At 56.4% G+C, this 21586-nt stretch overlaps 5 protein-coding genes across 5 annotated transcripts; 4 read left to right on the top strand and 1 right to left on the bottom strand.

Moving 5' to 3' along the window:
• Positions 1-5419: 5419 nt before the first annotated feature.
• Positions 5420-8382, top strand: PUF3 (mRNA binding protein puf3; the record flags this gene model as incomplete). Its single annotated transcript, XM_028636124.1, has 4 exons — positions 5420-5431; positions 5719-5848; positions 5917-7403; positions 7453-8382. 4 exons carry the CDS (start codon positions 5420-5422, stop codon positions 8380-8382), a joined length of 2559 nt encoding a protein of 852 aa, XP_028491585.1.
• A 1779-nt stretch (positions 8383-10161) lies between these two features.
• On the bottom strand, positions 10162-10905 carry D7B24_001904 (uncharacterized protein; the record flags this gene model as incomplete). Its single annotated transcript, XM_028636123.1, has 3 exons — positions 10162-10281; positions 10375-10530; positions 10654-10905. The coding sequence occupies 3 exons, from the start codon at positions 10903-10905 to the stop codon at positions 10162-10164; spliced, it is 528 nt and encodes a 175-aa protein (XP_028491584.1).
• Positions 10906-12334: 1429 nt separating this feature from the next.
• Positions 12335-12796, top strand: D7B24_001903 (uncharacterized protein; the record flags this gene model as incomplete). The annotated part of the gene is made up of 1 exon (XM_028636122.1): positions 12335-12796. One exon carries the CDS (start codon positions 12335-12337, stop codon positions 12794-12796), a length of 462 nt encoding a protein of 153 aa, XP_028491583.1.
• Positions 12797-13758: 962 nt separating this feature from the next.
• Positions 13759-15143, top strand: D7B24_001902 (uncharacterized protein; the record flags this gene model as incomplete). The annotated part of the gene is made up of 3 exons (XM_028636121.1): positions 13759-14463; positions 14558-14788; positions 14865-15143. The coding sequence occupies 3 exons, from the start codon at positions 13759-13761 to the stop codon at positions 15141-15143; spliced, it is 1215 nt and encodes a 404-aa protein (XP_028491582.1).
• Positions 15144-17541: 2398 nt separating this feature from the next.
• Positions 17542-18012, top strand: D7B24_001901 (uncharacterized protein; the record flags this gene model as incomplete). The annotated part of the gene is made up of 1 exon (XM_028636120.1): positions 17542-18012. The coding sequence occupies one exon, from the start codon at positions 17542-17544 to the stop codon at positions 18010-18012; it is 471 nt and encodes a 156-aa protein (XP_028491581.1).
• Positions 18013-21586: the final 3574 nt, after the last annotated feature.

Below are 21586 nucleotides of genomic sequence, written 5' to 3'. Positions count from 1 at the left end.
CCGCAGCTCAAAGCCACTAGGAGGGGTTCCATGCAGCCGTCGCCCCTCTGCCGAAGTTTTGTCGGCCTGTAACCATTGTCAACAGGCCCATCTTCTTAAGGAACTTCTTCACGTGTTCATGTTGGCCCTGTCACGCCACCGAATGACTAGGCGACTTCCAATGTCGACGCTTCTGTCCACCGATTAATATTTCTTGGAAACCCACAACAGGCGGTGAACTTTACCTGGGACGGCATTGGCAAACTGATGGCTTATTGTCCTACAGTATCACGTAAAAGAAAAAAAAAAGAAAAAAGGTGACTGAGACCAGCGCCTCTGACGCCTCTGCCTGCACGCACTGGTGGTTGCCTTTCTTCACCCTGCGTGAGCGAACCTTAACTATCTACTGTACAAACCTACGTATGTAGGCATCTGACCTTGTCAGACGGGACCCAACGTGTCCTCCCCAAAAGCCTGACACCTTGATCGCTTGTTACAGGGCGTATCCGCATGGAACACACTTTGCTGGCTGCTTCCTAGTCATAATAGAGAGAGGTATGACAATATCACGCACGAACTGGAACTGGTGCTAGCCAGCATGCCCTTCTGTATGCATTGAGAAGTTCCATGATAGCACTCGTGGGACGATGGTGCTGTCCCATTGCATGAAGTCGCATCAGGAACACTGCCCAAAGTGGGATATTTGGCTCGTGAACGACAACAACCCACATTCTCCTTTTCTTCCTCCTCTCCTCGTCCTCCTCCTGCCGATGAAAACAAGGCTTGTGAATCAAGGGCTCTGTTTGGCGCAAATGCACAGCGGAGACACCGTCGCTACTGGCCGAGACCGCCAAAGCGAGTGCAGACAATATTGATTGGAGCTCCCTGAGGTCGTGCAGATTTTCATGCGTAGTACCGCCGACTTTCAAACCTGGAGATGTCTTGTACCCGCGTCTCAATAAGGACAGATGGGGCTCATAGGTGACTGACGGTGAACACGGGCAGCAAAGCAACAAGACTGAGCTGCCATGGGCATTGAAAGCGGAGGCAGAAAGCAAACACGATATGTCCTGGGTTAAGATGAGCTTTGTGCTGAGCGTGTCCTGTCAGCCATCCGTGAAGCGTTTTACAAACGGTTGTTTTATGCTCGTTTGATGGATGGATGGCGCGAAGCCCAGTCGGCCACGTGCAGCGTGTTCTGCGTTCGGCGGCACGAGCCAGCCTGTGGCGATGATCCCAGTTCTCAGAGGGTGAGGGCTGACGTGCTTCTTGACCCCCAGCCCAAAAGGCCGTTGCAGGAAAGGCAACGCGGCGTCGGGAAGCTGAAACACTGGAACAACGTCCCCCAGTGGGCCCGTCCGGGGTTGGACCTCGAGGAGAAGGTCTGCAGAGCGGGGGAGCTGACGGGGGCGCACGCGTGCGGGAAGACGTCGGGCCTTGCAAGGAAGATGGATCTGGGGTTCAATCTTTGGCACAAGTCGTTGTTTGATGATCTAGCAGTGGGCATGACGATGACGGGTTGCCCTAATAGCTGGTTGGCAGACTTTATCTACTACACACAGACCCGGTGCTGTTGCTACATGCTGCCGGCCGGTTGTGGGGTTGAGGCACGCAGATAACGGGGCACAGCAAGGGAAAGGAAGGGAGCAAGAAAGGGTTGCGAGCCTGCTGCATAGTTCTTGCGTTGCCTATAGGTAAGGTACCTAAAGGAGGTGCCTTCTACCCTACCTAGGCAAGCAGTAGCATCGAAGGGTGGTGTTGGTGTTGGGCACCTCCACCTAAGGCTGCTGAGAGCGAGCGGTTAGGGGGTTGGGGGCGTGCACGACCCCTGGCGCAGACCCTTGGGCTGGCTGCCTACCTAATTTAGGTAGTCAGGATGTTGGGGCCATTTTGACCTTGGCGTCACCCTCTCATCGTCCATTTTACGATGAGACCAGGCAGTCAGAGGAGCTGGGCGCTGATGGGTTTTTGGGGCAAAGATACTCCAGGTCCCGAGAACTGAGCACCAGTCCTAGCGATGACCAAACGACAGGCGTCGCCGCTGGCAATCACTTCATGTGTCACACACCAAACAGCGCACACCAAGAATGGTCGCGCGCAAGCGCGACGCAGACACGACATTACAGCATTCCAACTTGGGCCTCCCGCGTTTCCCCCTCTGGTATTGGCCGAAGCCTGAGGGCCACCCCTTGGTTGAGGAGGGGAAATAGTCGCTGCTCAAAGGGGGGAAAGAGGATCCAAATGTGGTCGACCATGCCTTTCGCTATGCCTGTTTGTTGTCTTTGCCTGTACGGGTTCCACTGGTACTGGTCCAAGTCGCCCTCGACCTCCTCCCTTGGGAGTAATTCCGTGCCTCGACGACGGCGCTCTGTCTTGGTACCTACCTATCCAGTGCTCACTCCCCCGCGGCACAAACAGAGAGGGGGCAACAGGCAGCTTTTGGGGGAAAGTACCGTGCATTGGTTGTAATCCGTAGCCGAGTCGAGGTCGGTCAAGGGCATACCTGAGTGATCTGTTGCGGAGGACAAGGTGCCTGGTGAGGCGAGACCCTCGACTAGGACGATGTCGATAGTCTCGTCAAGTGCTAGCCGTCTGGACCCGTCACGTCCCTCGATATCGTTCCCTCTGGCATGTCCCTTGTGGGCCTCATCTGCCATGGCACCCTTCCAAGCTCAGGTCAAGTTCGGTTCGTTCCCCCTTCACCAATACAAAACTGCGCTGGTCGGTACGCCTTTTGGTCAACGTTGCACCATCCATCCATCCGTCTAGATCATCACCCTGAAGTACACACGACAACGCGTCGGCCATCTTTTCTGTTCATATACCGCACATACAGTACAAGTACAGTATCTAAGTACCTGCGTTGTTGCTTGGCTTGCCATATAATCGACAATCCGGACCTTCTGTGCTCTCACGCCTGCGTCCTCTGTTGCAGGTGACACGAGCCGAGACGACGAAGTCACAGACCGAAAGACAGACACCAGCCCGACAAAAGGACCTTGCTGAAGTACAAAAAAGTTGCTTGCCTCGTTACCAGCGCTGCACGTTTCTGCCATTCTGTCCCTAGCCCGGTCTTTTCCCACCGAGTTACTCTCCAGACTCGGGCGAGAAAAGTGTATTCAGCATCGCCGCTGCCGCTATTTCTGCAATCCGTACTTTGCTCGCGCCTCACATATCGACCAGCTGGAATACACAAAAGGGGTCTGGGTTCCGTATTCGATCGACTCGTCCCTCAACGTACTTTACGTTTCCTTGCTCTGTACATCGACGTCGAAGAAACCCATATCTTGGGGCTTGACCCAAAGCATTGGTATCCTCACAGCACGACATAGTTGCATCCACGAACAAAGCTTCTACAGATCTGCATCTACACACGAGTCGACCGACTCGGACTTTTCTTGAAATCATATTCTTCCACGGCACCAGACGAAGCTGCGCGCGCCAACATCACATAAGTATCATCAAGAACGATCGACGACACGGGACACACATCCTTTTACTCAAAAGTTATCAGTAAAGGCAATCCCCGGCCCTCCGCTCGCCAACGCACGCCAGATATTCACTTCGCCAGTTCTCCATTCTTCTGCACGCCATCAGGCGCGAAGCTTCCGAAACACGAACGCCTCTCTTGCTCTCCCTTGCAAACCGTGGCTGGGCAACAAACCCTAGCTACACAGCGACACGGGCACCCTACCGTCTTGGCAGTATCCAGTCCCATCTCTTGGCTTTCTGGGCCCCTGTCAACTCACTAACTAGCACCTTAATTAATTCCGAAGCCCCCCAAGCCAGCCCTCCCCCGCCCGTCACAGTCATCCGCTTGTCGTCCCCGCCGTGCTGCGACCCCCTTGGCCAGGCCCTCCAACAACGCCCCCCCTTGATCTGCACTCCTGTGTTTGGGCGAGAAGAACCCAGACGTTCAACCACAAGACGAGGAGTTGGCCTGAGTAGCAGCAGCAGCAGGAAGATTATCATCATCATCATCATCATTGTGCCTGCACGTGTGCCTCCACGCCCCCCGACTGTCGACCAAGTCAGCAAGCCGGAGCTGCACGTCAGCTGAATTACCAGCTAGCCCTACATCACTGGATCTCGTTTGCCAGCGGACCGCACCCATTGTCGGACCTCCCTGACATCCATCTCCCCTGATCCTAGTTCTTTTCCTGTATCAAGCAGGCTCTCCGCTCTTTCGACAGCAAGACACGACGACACACAGTTCCTCGTCTTTTTGTGGAAGCCATCCCAAGTGCCACGGAATTCATTCAGTGCTGCGTTCTATCTCGAGCCACAACCGAGTAACTTGCGCCAGACGATACCTATTCTTCGCGGCCCAGTTTCTCACTGCGGAGACAACGACACGGGTACCAGCCACTTTCGAGTCGTTTTTTGCGCCCTCGTTTTTGCGCACCCCTGTTCGACGGAAGACGGCCTGCCCGTCCTCGAACTGCAGATCGACCATACCGCGTCACAGCCAGGAGAACTGAGGAGTCGAAAGATCTCGACGAAAAGGGAGTTTTGCGGCTCGAATACCGCGGTGTCTGGTAAGTTGATGGTTTTTTTTGCTTTTGCCTTTTTATCGTCGGTCGCCAGCATTCCTTCACCAACCCAACAAACACCCTTGAGGTTTGCGATTGCGTACCGCCCCCATCTCCACCCGGCCAGCACCCGGAAGCAAGCTTTCAAGGACGCAGCACTCTGAAAATCGGGGGCGATTCTTTTCATCTGGTGTCGCTTCATGCACCACCACCAACCCCAGCTCTTCTGACAACCCTCATCCTGTCTTGTCCTGTGCTTGCTGCTTGTTGCGCCTACTCTTCCTCCTCCACCTCCTCCACCCTGCTCCCCTGTTCCTAGCCTGTTTCTTCTGCCCTCTGCAACCCCCCTGGTCGCCCTCAATCAACCTCGAGCATCGCCAGCCGAGCCTGCACAGAGGACCACGAGTTGTGGTACTAGAACCAGATCTCCCCCAAACTCTTCCCCCTGCGAACATTTCGTCTCGTCTCTGTCCACCCGCCTCTGCACATCTCCGAAGCCACGCCCACCCACATACACGCACACACGGCATCGTCGCACCCTCACGGATTTTCAGCCCCCAGGGCCCGTACCAAGCTGACAGCCACCGCTCTTTGCGACGTTAGAACGAAGAGAAGCGATTTTACGCACGGATTACTTTACTTTCGCCCTTCTGCCACGGAGCGCAGACAACAAGAGCGTATATAATAGACCGGCGCTGTTCACCACGACGACGACCAAACACTAGGCGCAGGTTGCCCTTGATTTTGATCTTCGAAGCCCACATTTGCTGTCGCAAAGCACGCCCGCGACAGACGCACGTACATCGCAATTCCACTTAGGACAAGGTCTTTGCCCAGCTGGCTAGACCAGCGTAACTTTCAACGATAGAGTGATTCAATTCTCCCGCCCTTCCAAGTAACGCAACATAATGACAACCGCGGTAAGTCAAACATGCCCCCTTAAGCGAGCGACAGTCTACAACTGGGAAGGGAGGATGGAGCAGAGGGAGGCGAGGGGCGTGAGTCGTCCGAGGCCGCGCGCCCGCAAGACCGGTCCCTAGCGCACCAGCGATTCAAAGGCTTGATTCGCTGGCTCGGCACGGAAGCCCCAAGCCTGTGCGACGCTGACGCAGGTTGAACTTTCCATCCTCGCAACGCTGCCTCTACATCTCCATTGCTCATGTGCAATCCGCTGCTCGATTACTGACGCTGGCGCTCGTTTTACTAGGCACGAGCACGAGGCTTCGGAAACTTCAACATGAACAACACACGAGACGACAACCCCGCCAAGGGTATGGCGTCTTTCCGCCCGTCGACAAAGGGCATTTGGGAGAATGCCTACCAAGGGAGCAAGCGAGGTACGTCTCTCACTGCAGGCAATGCAGCGCATCTACCGCGCAGCTTGGCTAACACTCCGCCGTCGTAGCATCCGACAACGCCCTGCCCACAGGGTCTGGTGCTCTCATTCCCGATTCGCAAGCCGACACCTCTGCGTGGACCACGACGCGGCCGTGGAACCCCGACTCCACGCAAACCAGATCGACGTCAGGCAGCACGTCGCCCACCCGTACACGCGACAACCTCTTCTTCGATAATCCCAACGGAGCGTTCGGCCAAGCGCGTTTCGCAAATGGACGACCCAAGTCGTTCCTCGAGGAGGAGAAGGAGAACTCGAGCTACGGTCCCAACTTTGGCGCCTACGAGGCGGAGCGCGGTTTCGCCAGGCACGAGAAGCGCGGCTCGCAGGAACGCACGTTCATGACCATGGGGGCCGTTGGCGCCCCGCCCTCCCGAGATGGCAGCATTCCTCCTTCGAGGCACTCGGAGGAGTCTCACCACTCGCCTCCCGCATTCCGAGACACATTTGGCTATCCCTCCGGACATACGCCCAGCAACTCCATTGCCTCTCATGCCCAGCGTCCCTCCATTCCTGGCCACTCCTCGTCCTTCCCTTCACAGAGCAACACAACAAACAACAACAATAACAGCCGAAGTTACATGACCAACGGCAGGATGGATGAAGCAGACTTGTCGAGCCAGTTCAGCAAAGGCCTCAGCCTTGATGATACCGCTGCGCTGTCGCAGGTCCTGTCCAACGGCGGCAACGGGCAGTCGTTCCAGCTCAACCCTGGATCGCAGCCCTGGCTTGGTGGTTTCAGCCAGCATGCCCCCGACGTGTACAGCGACTACATGACGCAGTATTTGGCCAGCAAGCGCCCGTCTGTCGACCGCTACTCCCCGGCTCCCGCCGCCTACCGTGTCGCCAACGTGCCCAAGTCGTACTCCCCGCATCCCACCGATCCTTGGAGCCAGCGAGCGGCCCACCGGGATCCGAGAATGGTACCCGACTCGGAGAGGCGTACCCCCGCGCCCTACATGCAACCCCAGGCTCAACCCTTCTTCCCTGGACCGTACTACACGGGCCAGTATCCCGCACAGTTCCCACCCAATCTGTACGACTTCGCTGCCCGGGCGCCCATGATTCCTGGCTATGGTCTGCCCATGGGCTACCCTCTAACGGGACACATCCCCGTGCGGCCCGCCAAGGACCAAGACTCTGGCAAAGGCGTGCGCAGCGTGCTTTTGGAAGAATTCAGGTCAAGTTCAAAGTCGAACAAGCGTTACGATCTGAAGGACATCTATGGCCACGTTGTTGAGTTCAGTGGCGACCAACACGGCTCCAGGTTTATCCAGCAGAAGCTCGAGACGGCCAACAGCGACGAGAAGGACCAGATCTTCCGCGAGATCGAGCCAAACGCCGTTCAGCTGATGAAGGACGTGTTCGGCAACTACGTCATCCAGAAATTCTTTGAACACGGCAATCAGGTTCAGAAGAAGGTGCTGGCTGCGCAGATGAAAGGCAAGGTTGTGGATCTGTCGATGCAGATGTACGCCTGTCGCGTAGTACAAAAGGTATGTCAGCGCTGGCGTCGCCCAGTACGAACCAAACTAACTCGGACAGGCTCTTGAGCACGTGCTCGTCGAGCAGCAGGCGGAGCTGGTTGATGAGCTCCAGCCTGACATCGTCAAGGTTGTCAAGGACCAGAACGGTAACCACGTTGTCCAGAAGGTCATCGAGCTGGTCCCCCGTCAGTATATCGACTTTGTCATGGATTCTTTCCGCGGCCAGGTCAGCCAGCTCGCTGCGCACACGTATGGGTGCCGTGTCATTCAGCGCATGCTCGAGTACGGCACAGACCAAGACAAGGAGGTCATTCTCACAGAGCTCCACAACTCGGCCCAGGTCCTGATCACCGATCAATACGGCAACTATGTCACCCAGCATGTCATTCAGCATGGCAAGCCCGAAGACCGGGCCAAGATGATTCATCTGGTTACGTCACAGCTGGTGACTCTGTCGAAGCACAAGTTTGCGTCCAACGTTGTTGAGAAGTGCATCGAACATGGCTCACCCGAGGAGCGCAAGTCGATCCGCGAGCAGCTCACCACCATGGGACCCGATGGCACCAGCCCCCTCCAGCTGATGATGAAGGATCAGTATGGCAACTATGTGATCCAGAAGCTTCTCAACCAGCTTGATGGTGGCGATCGCGAAGCCTTCATCGAGGAAATGAAGCCCCAGTTCATCGCCCTAAAGAAGACCAGCACTGGTCGCCAGATCGCTGCGATCGACCGCCTCATCTTCGCCGCTTCTTCCCCCGCTCCTCCCCGTCCAGGCAGTAGCAAGGCGATGTCTGGACAGAACACGCCTGCTCTGCAGGTTGATTCGTCAGCCCCCACACCTGTTCTGACGATGGAGCCCAACAGCCCTCAGAGCAGCAGCCCGCCCAGCACGAACGCGAGCGCCGTCGGCGAGACAGCCGAGGAGGACCGCAAGGCCCAGCTCCACCCAGGCGGTGCTAGCCTCCAGGTGCAGGTCGAGGATGCCTAAAGCATCCCCGCCGTATTATTTCCCGTTGGATCTCCATAACAGTCCATGAACCATGGGTTTTTTCGACAATGTATTACAACATTACTTGGCTGTGTCACTGGCAAGCACCTCTGACAGCCGTTACCGGCCACCACGCCTGGCCCCGATTTGCGGGCATGGCGTCACTACACTTCCTAATCACATGTTCACGACAGTTTCACTTTGAATTTACGGCCTCGAATATTGCGAGAGAACTGGACAATATAGCCATTACAACAACTTGCCCGGAGCATGAGGCGGCCGGGCTCTCCGGACAGCAAAACTCACACGGCGCAAGACGATACGGATTCTATTTTTTTCCTCTTTCATCTACCACGTGTTCTTTTGGGTTTCATTGTCTCACCGTGAGATCGAGGGGTATGTCGGGCAGTCCTTCATAACGGTCTTGGGGTTTGGGTATGGAAGGTGCTTGGTGGCCCTGTTACGGCTGCCACGATGGGTTGAACGGTTTGGCTGGGACATTAAAATGGTATACACTAGTAGCTGGGAGGGGGGGTGCACTGGTACATGGGAATATGTAGTAATGGCGTGTCTAGCATTGATAGCCGCATTGACATATGATGCCAATCTCGGTTCGTGTAGTACCACTGCAGTATGCAAATCAAGATCACGTCAGTATACCTTGACCTGTGCGAAGAGCTCTAGCACCCTCCGTGAGAGCATTGCGTCGGGCAAGCTAGCGTCTCAGCCCAGCGTGGAATGCGTAGCTGGCAGCTCGTCCAGCAAGTGCATTTATTGTAAATACGACCAAGGGGCTTATCTCTCCGTGGATACGCCGAAACCTCTCTCGGTGCCTGCTAATACAAGAAGATTGCCAAACCTCTCAGGGGCCTGGCCGAGTATACCTAGCGCCGAGTAACGATTAATCTGACAGAGCAGCTCGACCAACCTAATAAACCATGACCCTAAGCAACGTACCCGATACCTCGCCCATCGAGACGTCCTCGACTCGCGCCCTGCCAGCCCTCCGCAGTCCTGATATGCACGTTTTCGTAACCCTTGGCCCCTGAACAACCGCAGGGCTCCCTGACATGAAGCCTCTTTCTGTCGATGCTATAGAGTAACCTATTGCCGTTCGCTAGCCGGCGTACACTACCTATTGCAAGGGAGCCGATGCCCAGGACTCTGCCATCTACGATTGGGCGTACGAGCTGTACGATCGGCCCTCAAAGGCGAAGACGAAAACGGACAGGGCGAAACACTGTCGGCGAACAAAAAATGAAGTCATCACGAGTTCCAGGGAACGAGACCTCCTGGAGGGGTGGGGGGGGGGGCAATGTGAGGGGTTATACTTTGGACGTTGAGCGGCGCCTTCTCACCGATCGACCAGCAATAAGATACCGTTCATAAGCAAAGTCGAGGCTGTACACAATAGCACCGACAAGTTGAAGTCACAGTACCAGCACGCCGATTGAAATACGAACCATCTGCTTTCCCTGATCCAGGCCCTTGGCCTGATACCTTTATATTCTTCAACTTCACTCACGCAATCGATCAACAAATGCAACGAGAGCAGGCCATGTGTGAGTCATATGATTGACTGGACTACAGGGCTAACCAACAAGAAGGGCACATCGCAACATAGGCCATCGCCGTCCTGTTCACTTGCACTCCCGATGACAACCATGCTTTGCCGTTTTCCGGCGCGCCTCCCGTAGCCCACACCACCCGGCAGTCCATGTCCCCCGGCGCCCTCCGATGGTATCGTCGACATCCAGCAGTCCTGGTTGTTTCCTGGTATCAAACACCAAGAGTTCCATCCGGCTTGCTGTCGCGGGGGGTATCTTCCATGGCTTCGAAGAAGAAGCCCAGCAGAGCCTGCAGCGTCAACTGCCCTCCCGAATAGCTCCTATCGTTGTCCTGTAATAACGGCCGGTCGTCAGTAGGGATCTCCTCGGCAGGCCCGCGGCGGCCACCGGAATTGACAGGCTGCTGCCCGGTCGCGCAACGTACCAACAGCATGTCCGGGTGGCCTTCCAGCATGGCAGGCGCGCCGTTGGCCGTGACTCCATCCTTGGAAGTGACTTCGCTTTCGCCGATGGTGCGGACCTCGAAATGAACACCGCCATGGCGGCCCGCACTCTTCACTGCGCCGAATAGCACCATGACCTGATGCACCGGGTGTAGCATGTGCTTGGCAGACTCTCGGACGACATCGCTTTCGCTGATCGATGCGGAGTGAACGGTCACGAGGTGATGTTCGGTGTTCAGGCGGGTTCAGATCTGTTGAACGTTGTTCGCGAGCTCGCCCGAAGGGGCCCGCTGCTGGGTGACGTTATAAAAGCTGGCGTAGATGCGGAGGTAGTCTTCGACCGGCCGCTCCAAAGCCACGACGGCAGGCTTCATTAGCTCGGCGGACCAACTGGTACTGCTCTGGGGAGCGCTATGTAGGGGCGGATCGTCGGTGTCTTCCTTGAAGAGTTTCTCGGGGCGAATCCGATCGTGGACGAGGCTGAGGATTGTGACGGCAGACGCCAAGGCCATTCTGGCGTTGGCAGGCTTGATTCGGTTTTCTCTTCATCAGCTTTCAATGACATGGAGGCTTGCGACAAGAGAAAGGCTGACGTCAAAGATGATACTCACGTTGTTTGCTTGAAGACGAGCCAGACTTTGATAAGCAGGAGTCATAGTGAGCAGAAGATATATCGAGCAGGTGCCGGAAAGCGTGGAAGCTCGAAGCTGCGAGAACCCGGCATCTTGGAAAGGCAGCTATCCTAGTCAGGGTGTCCGAGCATTCCCTGTTTGTACAACCCAACAAAAAACACGAAAAAGGGCAGGTTGTGAATGGAGATGCTGGAAACTCCTCGAGAATGGTCATGAACCGGCCATTACAGGCTGCCAATTATCTTATGACGGAAGGCAGTAGGGACGTATAGTGAATGGAAAGGCAGTGAATCAAAGAACTCAGGTGACAGTCTCTCGCCTCCCTGCCTACGTTTATGGAGCCCGGTATGGCCTGCCTTACTTTGCTTCCGCGACTGATTTCCACTGAGTTGATCAGATCTCAAGACAGAAACAGAAACACTTTAGATACGGCATGTCAATATATAGTGTAGGATATCAGGGCCTCTAATCATAGATATTTAAATGAACGAAACTCTACTGACATAAATTGCACATGTTGAGAAGCGACGGCGAGCGGCGGGCAACTTGCGAGGCTTAAACTCACTCTTCCTTCCCCGTGACACAATGAGCAACCCAAGACATTCATCCAGGTATCTGAATACCTGGGGCGCCCTACACGCCAGACATACAATTGTCGTCCGCACGCCTCTTGATATTGAACGCGCCTTCCCCTCCACAAGAAACAATACTTTCCACGTTGCCTTCTTGGCCTTCACTGTCTGACAGCAACTCATTTTTCTCTTTTGCTGACATCTTGCTTTTACTGACAACTTGACCTTTTGCCAGCAGGGTCGTCCTCTTCATCACCTCTTCCAGCCTACTTCAGCACCTCCCAAGACCTTAGCCATACGAACGCAAGACTTGTCAGGTCGCGCCTTCCATACGATACCCCCTGACCCGGTTCTCGCTGACTTACCTCCTGCTCTAGCGACATGGTCATGGCCAACCATCCGTGGATGCCTCCTTTGGACACCTACCACGCTCAAGACTTCGCCTAGCACCAAGGCAGCAAGTTGATGATCACTCCCCACGAGGCGCCTGAACCATTCGATGGTCCTTCCTACTATCGCCCGTCTGATCCCTCTTCGACTTTCGATGGCGATGCCTTGATCAAGCAGCACAAGACAAGAAGCCAGCTGGTCGCCGAGTGTCTTCCCCGTGGTGTCTCATGGGCAACGGATGATGGTGCCAAGTCTTCTCAGCACATCGGTCTGACCATCGAGAAGACCATAAGACCACCAAGGAGAGGGGCTCACAGGTTGTCGTTTGTCAACTCAATCTGGGCCAGATGAACAAAGGCATCCCAGCTCGCGTTGTTGCCAAGATCTACAACCCGCTCTACTACCCTTTCCTGGGCTGTGCTCTCCCGTATGCCAGCGATGTTGTCACGCAGGCGGACATTGATCTCAGCAGGGAGGCCGCCGTCGTCGTCTACCAGCACTTCAAGACGATGGGGACGGACGGCCAATTCGCACCAAAGTACTACGGCGCCTGCACGATGCCCATGCGCAGCCACATCGCGGGCAAGTATAGACCCGTGTGCCTCATTCTCCTGTGGTACACTGACGGCTCGACGATGCGTGCATTGTGTACCGTGCCGTACAACCGCATCCCTGCGCTTGTCCCGGGCCCTCATGCGATAAACGATACCCAGCGCATGCTAGTCATGAAAGAACTTTTTGACATGGAGTCAAAAAAATGCGACACACTGGAGTCGTTTACGGTAACATCATGCCCGAGCACGTCATGATCTCTTGCCCACCGCCAGCCAATGTCGTCAACGCAGTATCGAAATCCCGCGTCGTCATCATTGGTGGTTGGAAGCTTGCCACCGTTGGGTGCAAGGAAGTCAACTACACACCGGTGGTCGAACTACTGCCACACCCCGTCTCACCCATCGACTGGTACGCAGTCGACGAAATCGACCAATTCGAGGGATGAATTCATCTAGACTACTTCAAGGACGAGCAAAAGTTCACTGCTTGGCTCGAAGAAGATTTCGGGGGCGAGAACGCGAAGAACTACTGTCGGCAGAGGGATTTTGACAACATCAAGACTCCGAGCTCTTTGAATGGCCGAGCGACCACAAAGACTGCAGAGCTTGTCGGGAACGTTGGCAGCTAGAAGTCGCCAAAGAACGACGAGGCCCTCAACGTGTCGGGCTCATCTTGGTCGCATCCTGAAGATGAGATCTCCGAGGAGGACCCGGACCAGACTACACGCTCTGCATCTCTGAAGTCGTGTAGCAGATGCGGGCCAGACCATACACTCTCCATTCCTGTAGTCGCGTAGCGGATGCGAGGGGCCTGCACAAAACTGCTGTGCTGGAGACAGTGGGGAGGGACGTTGGGGGGGGGGGGGGCGGCAGGAAGTAGCATCGAGAGAACATCGGTTTCGCCCCCAAAGACCATTGGGTCTGCCATGGCGTGACATGTCGCAAGTCCATTGCCGGTTGACAGTGGTGCTGCTAATTCTTCTTCTTCTTCAAAAGTTCTTCGAAAGATCTTCAAAGTCCTCAGAAGAGAGCGTCATGTTGATTACCATGCTGGTTGACCCGCTCCCGCTGCCACGTGATTGATCCCTCTCCGCCTTAGCGGTCATCGGACCGACCCAACCAGAGGCAAGTGCCGAGTCTCGATCCATGTTTGTCCAACGTCATGGTCAAGGCATGGCTCAGCCATTCCTTTTCGAACACCCGCACACAACACAACCATGTCGACAGTGCGCCTGACCTTTCTCTACCCGCCTCTGTTCCGTCCTCTACGGGTCGGCACCGGCGTTGCCCAGGCCACAAGGTCATGCCGCAAGCGCTACGCCGACCCCAAACGCCACCGCGCCGTCTTCTCGACAGCCTTCGCACCGCGTGCCCCCGTCGCCCGCCGCCACGGCAAGGCCGTCGAGCCTCTGCCCGCGCCGGCTGAAGATGACGAGATGAGGCCTCCCCTCGCGCCTCCGAGCCCCGAAGCGCTCACCAAGGACCCGGAGCTCGCCAACGCCGCCGCCGCCGCCGCCACCACCACCACGATCACCGAGCCAGCCGCCGAGGCACAGCCGCCACCTCCAACAGCAAAGGCCCCCGCCGACACCAACGCCGAGTCCGACGTCGAAGGCAAGGATGCGGCCGCGTCCGACTCCCGCGAGGAGGCGCGCCAGGATGCGAAGAAGAGCGGACCGCTGGAGGCCATGCTGCAGATGCCCGACCCCGGCACCGAGGAGGGCGGCGCGCGGCAGCACCCTCACCTGTCGCCGCCGCCCTACGTTCACCACTTTGACAGCTACTCGCTCGTGCGGCAGCTCCAGGCCGGCGGGTACACCGAGGTGCAGGCCACGTCGGTGATGAAGGCCGTGCGGCGGATCCTGGCGCAGAACCTGGACGTGGCGCAGGACAGCCTCGTCAGCAAGAGCGACGTCGAGAACGTGAGTGGACGTGGCTGCCTCCGGGAGGGGGCGCCGCGCATTTGTCGGCGCCGCGCGAGAGCAGGGCTGAACCTGTGCTGACACAGTTCGATAGGAGACGTATTTGTTCCGCGCCGCGTGCTCGGAGCTCAGCACCGAGGTCAAGAACAACCAGCGCATCGCCGACGAGGAGATGAGGCAGCAGCGGACCCTGCTGCAGCACGAGGTGGACATCCTGACGCAGTCGCTGAGCCAGGAGGTCCTCACGCTGAACGACAATGTGCGCGGCATGTTCAACGACCGCAAGATTGCCGTGAGCGAGGAGCAGAAGGGCGTCGACAGCATTGTACGTACCGCGGCCCCCCTCCCTCTCTCTCTGTGCAGCAGAGAACACCCTGTCGGACACTGACACAGGCCTGCAGATTCAGCAGATCAACTACAAGATCAGCATCTCGTTGAGCAGCGACGCCAAGTCGGAGATCGAAGGCCTGCGCTGGGTGCTCATCCGGCGATCGGTCCTGGGTATCCTCTTCATGGCCGTGCTGACGCTGGGCACGCTTCGGTATGGCACCTATGTGAGCCACGAGAACAAGAGGGAGGCCGAGCGGCTGAAGAGGCAGGCTGAGGTGCTGCGGGCGTCAGATGGCAAGCGAGACCACAGCTCCGCGCCGGATGCGGCGGAGATCTTGGCGGCGAGCTAGACAGGCCTGCTTGTCGGTGTACGATAGCCACGGTGCGGTATGATGATACCCTTAGACGGACCGCACAGAACTTGATCGATCTAGATGGAAATTTTACTTGAGTCTATAGACGCCATTTCCTTTTGGCAGGCAGGCAGGCATGCATGTGAGTGACAGGGCACGAAAGACGCCCGCCGTGAGCCGATGTCACCCCAGCAATCAAGGCAATGACTAGGTGCCGTAGGGCGCCAGGGTCAGTCGTGCGATGAGGCTGGCACGTCTCCGTCCCCCCGCCTCCCCGTCAAGACGTGACGTGCTTTTTGGGGAGCAATCTTAGGACACGGACGCGCGTGGTGGATCACCGTCCCGAACGCCTACCGAGAGAAACAAAAAGCCATGCCCCAAACAGCCGCCAAGGCAGGCTTGACGTTGTTTGTGCTCCTGAACACCCCCAACCAGGTCTTCTCAAGCGGCTCGGCACATTGCAACACGGCGACCCCTCGTAGTTGTTGAGCCCCTTCCGCTGCTCGCTACTGCAACACCATGCAGACCCATGTTCTGCACCACATTCGAACTGCCAACGCAACCAAACAGGTCACCGAGCAGCGCACAAGTCGGCACGCTGTCTGTGCTTTTCGGTTGGACGTGTACCATGGCTGCTGTCAAGAAGGGCACCAACGGCCGAGTGCACCCCTCCCTGGCTAGGGTAGCTTGAGCCCGCAGAGGAGACTGCAAGGTCTTGATGGCGCCGATCTCCAATGAGCCGGTTTCCTTCCTCAGCCCTCTGACCCTTCTCTTCGCTCAATGGCACCCCTTGCTGCGTGATGCCTGAGACACACTGACCTCCAGTGTGAGACCTTCCTTTTACAGAGGCTGTAGATAGCCTTGTTGAGCGGAAGCATGGTTCCCAGTCGCCTCCCAAGGCAGGGCCCTCCTCCTAATGCGCCTGATGAGGTAGCCGCGCCACCTTCCACAGTAGTTTGAGACTTCAAGGATGAGTGGCAAACCAAGGAGGGGCTCGCAAATGGAGTGAAGTAGCGCACGAGTTGTGCTCCACCCAACACGCATGTAGAATTGAAGTTCTGACCATCAACCTGCCTTCAGTGGCCTCACCCCACACACCCATCTCATCGGGGTTAGGAGAGACAATGGCTCTTTATACAGGGCAAGGGCCATCTCGCATACAGGCCAGAGGGCGCTCTCCGGACAAACGAGGAGACGTGATCCCGATTTGAGAGACGAACGCTCAAGGAAGATGGCAGCTCGTTGTATCCCTAACAGTGGGAAAATGAAGCAATGAGATCGAGTCACGATCAATGCCGTACTTCGAACGCCATCATGCCCAGGAATTGCTGAAGAAAACACGCGAACGCAGAGCAGAGCACTACAGCTGCAGTCGTGCCCGCGGATTCTCACCGGTTTGCCGGCGTCTGAAACCTGACGGCCTCAGTCATCGAACACCCGAGGAATCGATGGCAGCTTTCGTCCTCGGTGGCGCCTCCTGCCCACATTGCCAATACAAAAGAAATCCCCCAGATTAAAGATATTGACTAATCTTTTTGAAGCTCAACGTCACTCGTCGCCAGCCCCGTGCACGTCCGTCCAATTCATCCTGCGCACACAATCGTGCATGACACTATTGGGATGAATCTCTGCCGTCCGCACGTTTGAGTGCCAACAAAACACGACGGCCGGCCCCCAAATGCTACCAACCCAGGGTTCCGGCTGGGAATAGGAGTGCCCCCCTTGTGATAGTAAGTCCCTGGTAAAACTTTCGTCTCTGGTGGCGTCGACGGTAGTACAGGGTATTGTGGCAGATCGTAGCACATGAGCCCCGAACCCGCTTGACCCGTCCACCCCGGCTTGTATCTGGACTCGTACACGGGCACATTCCTGGTCATATCTCAAGCTAGCCAGCTTTCATGAGTTCTGACCATCATAACCCATTCTGTCTTTACCTTCTTGCGGAGTCAACCAGGGCCTGCCCGGGCGGTCCTGGCGTGATCGACATGCCCTGGTCTGATCCGTCTCTGCCGCCCATCCTGCCCAGATGATGATCAGAACGCTCTTGTTGCGGGAACGACCAGGTCCATGGCGGGACGGGAGGCGTTAGTGTCCCCTATCCCCGGTCGCTGCGCTCGCCAGTCTTGCGGAGCGCACAGAAAAGGCCCACGACGTGTCTGGTGGGCGTTGTGCCCACGATGAGAAAGGAGAAAACGCAACGGGGACAGCTGAAGTCGGTGAACTTGACGAAGAACAATAAGGAAACATAAAATCCGAGGTGCACCCTCACTCCAGATGACATGAGATGGACAATGAGTTTCAGCATTATGCTCCCCCTTGACAACTCCAGAAGCTCTCATCCTACTCGTCTCTGCCCTCCCCATACCCATTACTTCGAGCACAGCAATCCTCAGCCATGCGGGATTCTTCCGGTCAACAAACATCATCGCCAGCGAAACCCTCCCACAGCGGGACCCAAAGGGCTGGCAGCGGGACCCAAAGGGCTGGCAGCGGGACCCAAAGGGCTGACAGCGGGACAATGGGGCCAAACGGGCCCTCTGATCCCAGCGGCCAGGGCTGGGCTGCAGACGGCACCATCGCGACCATACCTATCAATGATGTGCACGGAGCTATCGATTACACAACCTTGAACTATGACGGAGACGCGTGCTGCCCTGGCTCGGACGAAGATGGCCTGCGCAAGGGCAGCCCCCCCACCCGGCCTGGTACTCCATGGTCGTCCTCTCGCCAACACGCAGGCACCGGAACCTCAGGTCAAATCGCCGGTCAGCTCATGCCCATCCTCGAGGAGGAGGAGGAGGAGGGGGTGGATCCACCCCCTGTTTCTGCCGTTGGCAAGGATACAGCGGACGACAAGGAAGCCTAGGAGAGCCCGACGGTTCGCGGCTCGCCCACCACGCAGGAACAAGGCAACCAGACCGGGGCACCGGGATCGTAGGGCTCCCTTCTCAGCTCCCTTCTTGCTGGTCTTCTGCTGACTCTTTGCCGATCGGTGTAGTCTGAGAAAGCTATTGGCTCTCGCTCTGAAACTGACAAGTGTGCCGCTGCATGGTGGATGGCACGGCGACGGCAAGACGTGGTGGAATGCCCTGAGGACTCCCGCAGAATAGGCTAGCAAGAGTTAATGACCAGTACCCTGTTTGTCACCCTGTTTTGCCGCATGATCTTGAGCGCGGAAGAATCTCTACGTTAGGCTGTTTCGTACTTGCCTCATAGAGGAGTGGATTGGGGTACACAAATGGACAAAAGGCTTCGCTGCGGCCAACGCAATTGTTAGCGCGCATATAGCACAAGACATGAACGTACTACAAATTAGTACAGCCAAGGCTGAGCAGCGACAGGGTCGTTGTCCCTTTCGAACCTGGCGGCGAGCCCCCCCCGTCCACATGTTCAACTTCTGAAGGAACCTTACGCCTTTTCTTGTTTCCCGTTTCTCGCGTGAATTCTTTGTAGTCGTCAAGGAAAGCGCATGGCGTGCTGATAGAATGGAGGTGATTTCTGATTTCGAGGGGCGAGGGAATGTTGCTGGGTTCGAGGGGTGCTCCTGCGGTGTCTGTCTCAACCAACAAATCAGGCCGGCATGGCTATTGCCTGACAGCCTCTCTTCTCACCAAGAAAGTCTCGAGTGCCTGGCTCGAATGCCCTGGTTACGGCCGCTTGGATCTGGCTGTTGTGACGGGAGACTATGGACTCGGGTGAGTGCAGGGTTCGAGCAGGGAGGGAGGGGTCACATCGAGGTTGCTACTTCTGTTCTACAGCGCCAGCCGGTCAAAGACCCGCTTCCTCGCCCGACTACAGAGAGTGTATTGTGAGCGGTGAGCACGCCGGTGTCGCGGACGCCGTGCAAGGAAGTTAGGGGAATTATAAGGGGGGCGGGCAATCTCATCCAGCTTTCACAATACGCTGACGGCGAAACAAAGAGACGTACCTCAGCTGTCAGAGCACAAACCTTTTCGAGGATTTCGAGGACCCTAGTCCTGGTCATGAATGTTAAGGTGACTAGGGTACAATACACGCCAACTTTTAGGCCGGCTGATCAGGGCTGCTAGAAAGAGATGACATCGGGCGGCAAGGGCTGGTACCATGTACGTCGTGACGATTGCGGTCCTGTGAGACCCAGACTTGAGTTGCTTCCGTCCCTGACAGGCTTGTGGGGGCGTGACATAGGCCCCAAAAGAAGAGATAAGTGGATAGACACCCAGCAACATACAGAGAGTCGATGATATTTACGGCACATTCTGAGCTCGAGGAGCATTCGACGTCTGCGGGTGCTTTTGTTCGCTGGAGATGTACTTTTGACCCTCTTCTCTGCAGTGCGTAATGTGGCAGCCTGTTCGTCGAACGAAATGCACGTCAAAAAAAGGGGGCGAGGCGTCAGAGGCCTGTACTGAACACGGAAACTGGATTGTTGTCACGCTGGGTCGCGAAAGAAGCCCAACAAAAATGTGGGCAATGGCCAGGAGAAGGCCTCGCGGGCTGCGGCCATCACCTCATGTGCATCTTGGTCTTCCTGACCTGCCTTGCAGAAAGGGGTTAGCCCTTGCGACTTGCCGGCCCCCCATTGCTTGAAGCGCTCGTGGGGCGTTCCGTTTTCAGTGACGTTGGAGTACCTGCGGTGGGTTGCCAAGGGACCCTAGGCGCTCAGATGTCCTGCACCGCAAGTGACTTCAGATTGACCAAGGGGAGATGATCGGCCTTGTGACTCGGCATGCTGTTCAATGGCTGACAGGAGGGAGGGAAAAGAAAAGAGACAAATCTTCAGAGCTTGAGCTTTCGCATCCGTGTCGACGGACCTGTTGAGAAGGTTGGGGGCTGTCGGACCAGGCTCAGGACACTGAGAGGCCGCTTGGATGCAGAGAGAAAGAGGGCGAGAGAAACCAATGGAAAAAAAATTCCTGACGTGTTCACCGTCACCTTACCAAAGGCAGAAGAGAGCCGCCAACCAAAACTGTTCAGGCTGTCTGCCTTGCGTGGTGTGGCCATCAACGCCCCGACCAGCCGCTGAACCGGCCAGCCTTTTCCCCCTTTGACCTGACTTGCCCAAATCAACGTGTGCCAGACTGGATCCAGTCGTTTTATTGCCAGAAGGTCGATGTTTTCCACCTCCTCTCTTGCACAAATCTCGTACTCTTCGTTTCCTGCGTGCGAACAGTGGCGGCTGCCTTGACGTTGAAAGAAGTCTTTCTCGTCGTCTCGTAGCGTCAACCTAGACCGATCTAACAGCAACGCCCGCTTGTCGAAAGGTGAGGAACATCTGTCGCGAGGGTATCAAGCCTCTTCCTGTTTGTACTGCGTCAAGCCTTTGCCCAGGAGTGTTCAGAACGCAACGACTGACGGTTGCGAGCAGTACGACGATGCCTCGATCGACTCGGACGTGTGCCCCTTCCCAGGAGACTGGGCCAACGGGTGCCTACTTCGCCATCGCACGAACCCGACACGCCTCGTACAACTCCAGTGATTCTTGGAGAAGGGAGAAACGTGTCACCCATCTCGCGACGCATCTGGGTGGAGCCTGGCATGCAAGCAGGGCGCTACAGGCCTCCAACTGATGAAAGCAGCCGCCAGCGCCTTCAACCTTCCATCCATCTGCTCAATCGTGCTCGAAACCATCAACCTTCAGCAACAGGCATCCCCGGACTCAAGCCATCGACATGGCAGCATAGAACAAGGTCCAAAGTGTGAGGTAGTGGCTTTTGGGGAACTAGGTGGCTAGAACCTCACGCCTATTGCACGTGGTTTTAACCTGCAAGCCCAACAACACCGATGGTAAGTTATTGCTCGACCAAAGACTTAAGAAGGTGCCGACCTATACCTGCTCCTTGCCGACGGGCTTGATCTACGTCGGACGCCATCCAACAGCCAGATACCATCGGAGGCAGCAACAGACTTCGAACCAGCAAAGACGGGTGCAATTGCATGCATACGAGTCTCTGAATACGGTGCGTAAATTCCAGGTGCTCCCCAAGTCAGGGCGGCCATTACCGGGGGCAAGCATCGACCACGAGAACGTCGAGTGTCAACTACAGGCGACGCAATTGTAGCCAGGGCGCGGCGCGTGCACCATGGATTCAACATATCGAGCATCTCTTGAGAACTGACCGACAACGGTCGTCGACATGGCAAACGAGACCCTGGAAATGTGCCTTGATTATATATCGACCTCTGATGAGCACTCTCCTTTCTTTTCCTGGGTGCTGACATCTAGCCAGCAGAGAACCCCCCAATCGAAACACCCGCAACAAACGCCGACCGCGCTCAGCAGCTGAACCTGACTGCTCCTGCGAGCCAATCCTACAACACCATGGGGATCTTCGGCTTTGAGGTTGCACTTTCTGTGGATTGTGCGCGAACAACGACAGCCTATCCGACAACAATTGACTCCATTCCGTCGTTGAAAGAAGACCAACGAAGTGATCTATCATGGCAATACAGGGCTTGTC

The sequence above is a fragment of the Verticillium nonalfalfae genome (genome assembly GCF_003724135.2).
Source record: "Verticillium nonalfalfae strain VnAa140/NRRL 66861 chromosome Unknown scaffold_141, whole genome shotgun sequence".
NCBI classification, from domain to species: domain Eukaryota; kingdom Fungi; phylum Ascomycota; class Sordariomycetes; order Glomerellales; family Plectosphaerellaceae; genus Verticillium; species Verticillium nonalfalfae.
This window is presented reverse-complemented; position numbering and strand designations above follow the sequence as displayed.